Source organism: Martes martes, assembly GCF_963455335.1.
Source record: "Martes martes genome assembly, chromosome: 8".
In the NCBI taxonomy this organism is placed as follows: Eukaryota; Metazoa; Chordata; class Mammalia; order Carnivora; family Mustelidae; genus Martes; species Martes martes.
Genome location: NC_137895.1, coordinates 69,063,687 through 69,071,750, shown reverse-complemented (window position 1 = coordinate 69,071,750; position 8,064 = coordinate 69,063,687). Strand labels below are relative to the sequence as shown.

General features: G+C 35.9%; 1 protein-coding gene across 1 annotated transcript in view; it reads left to right on the top strand.

Annotated features, from left to right (window-relative positions):
- Positions 1-2,548: 2,548 nt before the first annotated feature.
- The window catches only part of IRAG2 (inositol 1,4,5-triphosphate receptor associated 2), a gene marked incomplete at its 5' end in the record, with an annotated part of 125,754 nt that continues 120,238 nt past the window's right edge, over positions 2,549-8,064 (top strand). Inside the window, one exon of the mRNA XM_080810239.1 lies at positions 2,549-3,119. Coding sequence (XP_080666365.1) covers positions 2,549-3,119 — 571 coding nt within the window. The remainder of the gene's footprint in view (positions 3,120-8,064) is intronic.

Here is an 8,064-nt window from a genome sequence, read left to right as displayed (position 1 = left end):
CATTTAAAAGAGACTCCAATGATGCCTGGGTGGCTCAGTCAGTTAAGCATCTGCCTTCGGCTCAGGTCATGATCTCCGGGTCCTGGGATGGAGCCCCACATCTGCCTCCCTGCTCAGCAGGGAGTCTGCTTCTGCCTCTGCCTTTTACTCGTGTGCCCTCTCTCTCAAATAAATCTTAAAAAAAAAAAAAAAAAAATGAAAGAAAGAGATTCCAAGCAGCTGACCCTGCAAATGTAATTAACTTCCAGTTTTTAATTTGCAGTTAGTACTTTTTCAAAGATTGTTATTGCGCAAGTTCGACTTGTGTTTTTAAATGTTATGGCAGATTGCAGCTGATCTCTTCTATTGAGATCTAAAACTGAAAAAGAGGTTTGGATGGGACAGACGGGAGAGTTTTCCAGGCCATGTATAGAGGAGGTGGCCCAAATTTCGAAATCCTTATCACATCTTTTTGAGCTCCGATGTTCTGCTTTGTATTAGAAAAAGCAAACAAATCAATTTTGAGAATGTTCATTAGCTCATGAAGAGCCAGGGTCTTAAGTGTACTCTTTAGTTCATAAACCATGGAGTGAAGGTCACTTAGGTGAGTCATGGAAGTTTTGCAAACAGATGATAAAAGGAGAAAAATGCCTTGGAAAATCAAATAGAAATGCATGTCTTACATACTACAAATAGAAATGGGTGTCTTGGGGCGCCTGGGTGGCTCAGTGGGTTAAAGCCTCTGCCTTCTACTCAGGTCATGATCCCAGGGTCCTGGGATCCAGCTCCTCATTGGGCTCTCTGGTCAGCGGGGAGCCTGGTTCCCTTCTTCTCTCTCTGCCTGCCTCTCTGCCTATTAGTAATCTCTGTCTGTCAACTAAATAAATAAAATCTTTAAAAAAAAAAAATGCGTGTCTTCTATGCTAGAAACATTAATGTGGCTCAGTCACAAATGCCCACAAGACAAAGCCTTTCCCTGGGGCTTGAACAGCCTCTCACCTTAGTATCCAAGAAGGAGGGCAGACAGGATCTGAGAGTTTGAAGTTCCAGTTTTAGGGTTTCTATTAGCCTCATGCCCAACCTGTACTTCCATTCTCTGACTCTTGAAAGGAAAACCAGTTCTTTCATATTGAGAACATTTGTAGATACCTAATCAGTCTTATAAGACTTTTTGCTCTCTTCTGTCATTCCCTCTACATCACTTCCTACCTCCCAGTGGAGAGATGAAGAACAGCTCCCATGTGGCCAGGGGAAATTCTCCAGAAAAGGTGGTAGCTGTGAGGAGTTGAGGGTCCAAACTCGCAGGAGCTGGGGGAAACGTCTACAAGCCTGGTATTTGTGTATATTATATATGACTGTGGATTACCAGTGATGCTTGTAACAATGTGTTGTGTACCTAGAAAAAAAAAATCACATCATGGTTTTTGAATACAAGAATTAAAATTGTTTTTGAGGATACAACATGCATACACAGTTTAAACAATCAAAGGATAGAAGTCAAAGTTTAAATGGCAAACATGCAGTGCAGTTATAAAGCCTAGGAGGGAACAGAAAGAATAGATTCCAACGAGTATACACCAATTCCAGAATTGCCATAGAGGAATGTGTTTTAGGCTTGGCGTTGAAAAATAACCCCTGAGTATATGGAAAGGAGGGTATTGTCAAGTGGCAACACAAAGGTTATAGTCATGACTGATTAGTAAAGGATTCTGCTGGTAGGAGCTTCATTGACTGGAGCTGTCCTCTTGAAGTAAATTGAAGCCAGATTGTGAGGATTTTTGAATGTCTTCTTCTAAATACCAGTCTTTCCAAATACCCCTTCCAATTATAGTTCTTCTAACATTTCTCTTCCTTTTGTTCATTTTTTATGAGGGGATTTTTAAAGAAAGAGCTATGAATAGAAATCTTAAGGTCCTAAAAATCATCACTTTCAAACTCTAACTCTCTAGCTATTTGTAACTATTCAAACTACTGTAATTCTTTGCCTAGGCAAAATTTTGGACTTCTTTCCACAGGCCATATATAGTAAGTTCTCATTAGATGAGAACCAGAGCAATACTCAAACAGGAACTGTAAGCAACTTCACCATCACCATCATATGTGACATATTATTATAAATGAAAAGCAATATGGTTAGGAGTCCAGCCTGTGGAGTGGGACTGCCTGGGATCAAATCTGGCTCCAGCACTTATCTGGGGTGACTTTGGGTGTGTCTTATTTTCTCTTTACCTGGAAATGGAGGTAATAGTAATGTCTACTTCATAGGATTGTTTTGAGAATGAAATGAGTTGATACATATAAAGAATATAGTACCATGCCTGGCACATGGCACATACTTTGCGTGTGTTAGCTGTGGTTATTTTCAGGAAATTTGAGTGCCAATTAAACACGTGGAAAGTTGTTTAAACCAATTGTTTAAAGACCTCTTAATCCCTCCACAGCCGATTTAGGACTAAATAGCATTGCTAGAGTATTGTCAGGACAATGCTAACTTAAAGAAAAACAACAACATGTCTACTTCTGCCTGCACTTTAGCCACTTCACCTGCATGATTGGAGGAAGATCAACAATGGCCTCTGTGAGGAAGGTCACTGACAAGCGGCATAACCCAGTGGAAAGCATCTGTAGAAAAATCAGAGCCATCCAAAAGAGAGAAGACATTTCAGATCCAGTTCGACAGATTCTCAAATACCAGTCGAGCAGTTTTGATAGTCCACAGATTAACACCAAGAAAGATACTGAAGAGGTACTGAAGAACATGGTGACCACTCCTATTCCCTCGCCCAACACTTTTTTCTCAAGTACGGCGAGAGACGATGCCATCATTACATCTCCTCAAATAAGGTCTCCAAGAACCCCATCCATTTCTCAGCTCCACTCTCCCGAGAATGCCACATATCCTGTTCCTCTCACAAGTTCTGAACACCTCTCAAGGCCAAGATCTGAGAGCTGTCAGAATTCTACATCCTGGGCGTCACAGACCAGGAAGGGGGAGCACTTCTCTACCAAGGATTTGAATAATCATTGTGAAAATCATTTTAATGCCTTAACACTTGACTTTGATTCAACCTCTGATAAAAACTCTGAATGTTTTACTCCTCAGGAATCAGTGGTGAAAAAATTATCTCTAAATGAAGCTGGTAAATATTAATCTTTTAATGTTTGTTCTTCCAATAAAGGAATAAGCATATCACTTCCTGAATACCCAAGTTAAAAAAAAAAAAAAAACCCAATCCACATGATTAAAATTTGGATGAAAGCATCCATCTTTCCCCTTTTAAGTATGCTTCTTTCTCTCTTTCAAAAATTTTATTTTTTTAAATTATTTTTTAAAATTTTTAATAGATGTATAGTTGACCTGTTAATTTCAGGTGTACAATATAATGATTCAACAGTTATATACTTTATTAAGTTCTCACCATGGTAAATGTAGTTAATGTCTGTCACCATGCAAAGTTATTACAATATTATTGACTATATTCCCTATGTTGTACTTACCATCCTCAAGACTTATTTATTTTATAACTGAAAGTTTGTACCTCTTAATCAACTTCACCTATCCTGTCACCTACCTCCCCTCTGGCAATCATCAATTTGTTCTCTGTACTTTTTTAGTCAAATTTCTTTTTGTTTTATTTTGTTTCTTAGATTCCACCCAAAAAGTATGTTATCTTTCTCTGTCTGGTTTATTTCACTTAGCATAATGCCCTCTAGGTTTATCCATGTTATCCGGAATGGCAAGATTTTATTCTTTTTTATGGTTGAGTAATATTCCACTGGGTACATATGCCAATTCTCCTTTACCCATTTATCAGTAGACATTTAGATCAGTTTACTATCTCACCAATAGTTTATAAGGGCTCCCTTTTCTCCATATCCTTACCAGCGGTTGTTCTTGACTTTTCAATACTGACTGGTGTGAGGTGATATTTCATGGTGGTTCTGATTTATGTATCCCTGATGGTTAGTGATGTCAGGCATCTTTTCATGTGTCTGTTGACCATCAGTATGTCTTTGGGGAAAATGTCTATTCAGTTCATCTCCCAATTTTTTAATTGGGTTATTTGGTTTTTTAGAGTTGAGTTGTTTGTTATTTATATATTTTGGATATTATCTTCTTACTGGATATATCACTTACAAATATCTTCTCCCATTCAGTTCATTGCCTTTTCATTTTATTGATAGTTTTCTAAGCTGTGCAAAAGCTTTTTAGTTTGATACGGTCCCAATACTTTTTTTCCTTTGTTTCCGTATCCTGAGGAGAATGATTCAGAAAAATATTGCTAAGGTCAATTTCCAAGAGTTTACTGCCTGTGTTTTCTTTCAGGAGTTTTATGTTTTAGCCTTTAAGTTTTGATATTTAATCCATTTTAAGTTTAATTTTGTGTATGATATAAGGAGTTCACCTAGTTCCATTCTTTTCCATGTAGTTGTCCAGTTTCCCCAGTATTATTTATTGAATAGATTATCTTTTCCCTATTATACATTCATGTCTCCTTTGTCATAGACTAATTGACAATGTAAGTGTGGGTTTATTTCTGGGCTTTCTATTCTTCTTTTGATTTATGTGTCTGTTTTTGTGCCAGTACCATACTGTTTTGATTACTACAGCTTTGTAATATAACTTGAAATCTGAGATTGTGATATCTTCAGTTTTGTTCTTCTTTTTCAAGATAACATTGGCTACTACTTGAGATCTTTTGTGGTTCCATATAAATTTTAGTATTTGTTCTAGTTATTTGAAAAAAATACTTCTCAAAGATTTTAGGTAGGTAACATATAGTGTCGTATGGTTTCTGGAGTAGAATTCAGTGATTCCTCACTTACAACACCCAGTGCTCCTTGTAACAGGTGCCCTCCTTAATACTCATCACCCATCTAGCCCACCGCCTACACACCTTCCCCCATCAACCCTCAGTTTGTTCTCTATAGCTAAGAATCTCTTATGGCTTATTTCTCTCTCTCCTTATTTTTTCCCCTTCCTATATGATCATCTGTTTTCTTTCTTAAATTCCACCTGCGAGTGAGAGCATATCGTATTTGTCTTTCTCTGTCTGGCTTACTTCACTTAGCATAATATACTCTAGCTCCATCTATGTTGGTGCAAATGGCAAGAGCTCATTCTTTTTGATGGCTGAATAATTGCGTTGCATATTAATATACCCCCTGTCCTCTATCCATTCAATAGTTGATGGACATTTGGGCTCTTTGTAGTTTGACTGTTATTGCTATGCTGCCATAAACATCAGGATGCATGTATCCTTTCGAATCTGTATTTTTGTATCCCTTGGGTAAATACCTAGTGATGCAATTCCTGGGTCGTAGAGTAGTTCTATTTTTTAACAATTTGAGGAACCTCCATTCTATTCTCCAGAGTGGCTGCAGCTGTTGACATTCCCACTAACAGTGCAAGAGGTTCACCTTTCTTTGCATCCTCACCACACCTGTTGTTTCTTGTGTTGTTAATTTTAGCTATCCTTACAAGTAGTAGTATCTTGATAGAGATTGCTCTAAGTTTATAGATTGCATTGAATAGTATGGATATTTTAACAATAACTCTTAAAACCCATGTGGATGGTATATCTTTCCCTTTTTTGGTATTGTTTTTAATTTCTTTCCTCAATGTCTTATAGTTTTCAGACTGCAGGTATGCTACCTCTTTAATTTTATTCCTAGGGAAATTATTCTTTTTCATACATTTGTAAATTGGATTGTTTTCTTAATTTCTCTGTTATTTTGTTATTGGTGTGTAGAAATGCAACAGTTTTCTGTATATTGATTTTGTATCCTGAGACTTTCCTGAATTCATTTATATTTCTAAGAGTTTTTGCTGTAGTCTTTAGGGTTTTCTATATATAGTATGATGTCCTCTAGAAATAGTGACAGTTTTACCTCCTCCTTACCAATCTGGCTGACTTTTATTTCTTATCTGATGACTGTGGCTAGGACTTCCAGTTCTATATTGAATAAAAGTGATGAGAGTGGACACCCTTGTCTTGTTCCTGATCTTAGAGGAAAAGCTCTCAGTTTTTCACCATTGCCTATGATAACTTTGGGTTTTTCACAGAAGGCCTTCATTATATTGAGATATGCTCCCTCTAAACCTACTTTGTTGAGACTTTTTTTTTTATCATGAATAATGTACTTTGTCAAATGCTTTTCCTGTATCTATTGAGATAATCATATGGTTTTAATCCTTAATTTTGTTAATGTGGTCTATCACATGGATTGATTGATGTGTATAGAATCACCCTTGCATCAATGAACTAAATCCCGCTTGATCATGTGAATGATCCTTATAATGTACTATTGAGATCAATTTGGTAATATGTTGTTGAGGATTTTTGCATTTATGTTCATCAGAAATATTAGTCTGTGGTTTCCTTTTATGTAGTGTCTGTCTGATTTTGGTGTTAGGGTAATGCAGTCCTCATAGAATGAACTGGAAGCTTTCCTTTCTCTTATATTCTTTGGAATAATTTGAGAAGAATAGGTATTAACTCTTTAAATGTTTGATAGAATTCAACTGTGAAGCCATCTGCTCCTGGACTTCTGTTTGTTGGGAGTTTATTATTACTGGTTCAATTTCATTACTAGTAATTGGTCTGTTCAGATTTTCTGTTTCTTCCTGATTCAGTTTTGGGAAATTGTGTGTTTCTAGGAATTTATCTGTTTTTTTTTTTTTAATTTTTATTTTCTTTATCTAATTTGTTGGTAAACAACATCTTGTAGTCTTTTATAATTCTTTGTATTTCTGTGGTATTAGTTGTAACTTCTGTTTCATTTCTGATCTGAGTCTTGGCTTTTTTTTTTTTTTTTTTAATAAGTCTGGCTAAAAGTTTATCAGTTTTGTTTTTCAAAGAACCAGCTCTTAGTTTCATTGATCTTTTCTATTTTTTTTTTCCAGTTGCTATTTCATTTATTTTTCCTGTTCCTCTACTTCTATTTCCTTTTTTCTGAAATCTTTGGACTTATGCTTTTTTTGCTTCTAATTCCGTTAGGTGTAAAGTTAGATTGTTTATTCAATATTTTTCTTGTTTCTTGAAGTAAGCCCATATTGCTATAAACTTCCTTCTTAAAACTGTTTTTGCTAACTCTCAAAGATTTTGAACAAAAATTTTGTGTTTTCCAATTTCATTTTTCTCCAAGTATTCCTTGATTTCTTCTTTGACTTCCTCAGTGACCCTTAAGTTGTATGCTAGTATGCTGTTTAGCCTCCAAGTGTTTTGTGTTTTTTCCAGTTTTTTTTTCTTATAATTGATTTACAGTTTCATAGTACTACAGTTGAAAAAGATGTTTGGTATGATATATAGTCTTCTTAAATTTACTGGTACTTATTTTGTGACCTAATGACATCTATTTTGGAAAATATTCCATGTGCACTTGAATGTGTATTTTGTCTTTGAATGGAATATTCTGTATCTGTTAAGTCCATCTGATATAATGTGTCATTTAAAGTCACTGTTTCCTTATTAATTTTCTGTCTGGATGATCTTTCTATTGATGTGTGCTAAAGTCTCCTACTGTTATTGTATTACTGTCCCATTTCTCTCTTGATGTTTGTTAATAGTTGCTTTTTGTATTTAGGTGCCCTGTATTGGGTGCATAGATATTTAAAATTGTTGTATCCTCTTGTTAAATTGATCCCTTTATCATTATGTAAATGGCCTTGATTATTTTTTGTTTCAATCTGTTTTAAAGTGTATTTTGTCTAAGTATTGCTACCCCAGGGTTTTGTTTTGTTTTTGTTTTGTTTTTTTTCTATTTGCATGAAATACCTATTTCTACCCTTTCACTTGAGTCTTTATCATTTTAGTTTAGGGTATCTTGTAGACAGCATATAGATGAGTCTTGGGTTTTGTTTTGTTTTGTTTTGTTTTTATTTATTTGACAGACAAAGATCACAGGTAGGCAGAGAGAGAGGAGGAAGCAGGCTCCCTGCGGAGCAGAGAGCCCGATGTGGAGCTCAATCCCAGGACCCTGGGATCATGACCTGAACTGAAGGCAGAGACTTTAACCCACTGAGCCACTCAGGCGCCCCGAGTCTTGTTTTTTATCTATTCACTCACCCTATGTCTTTTGATT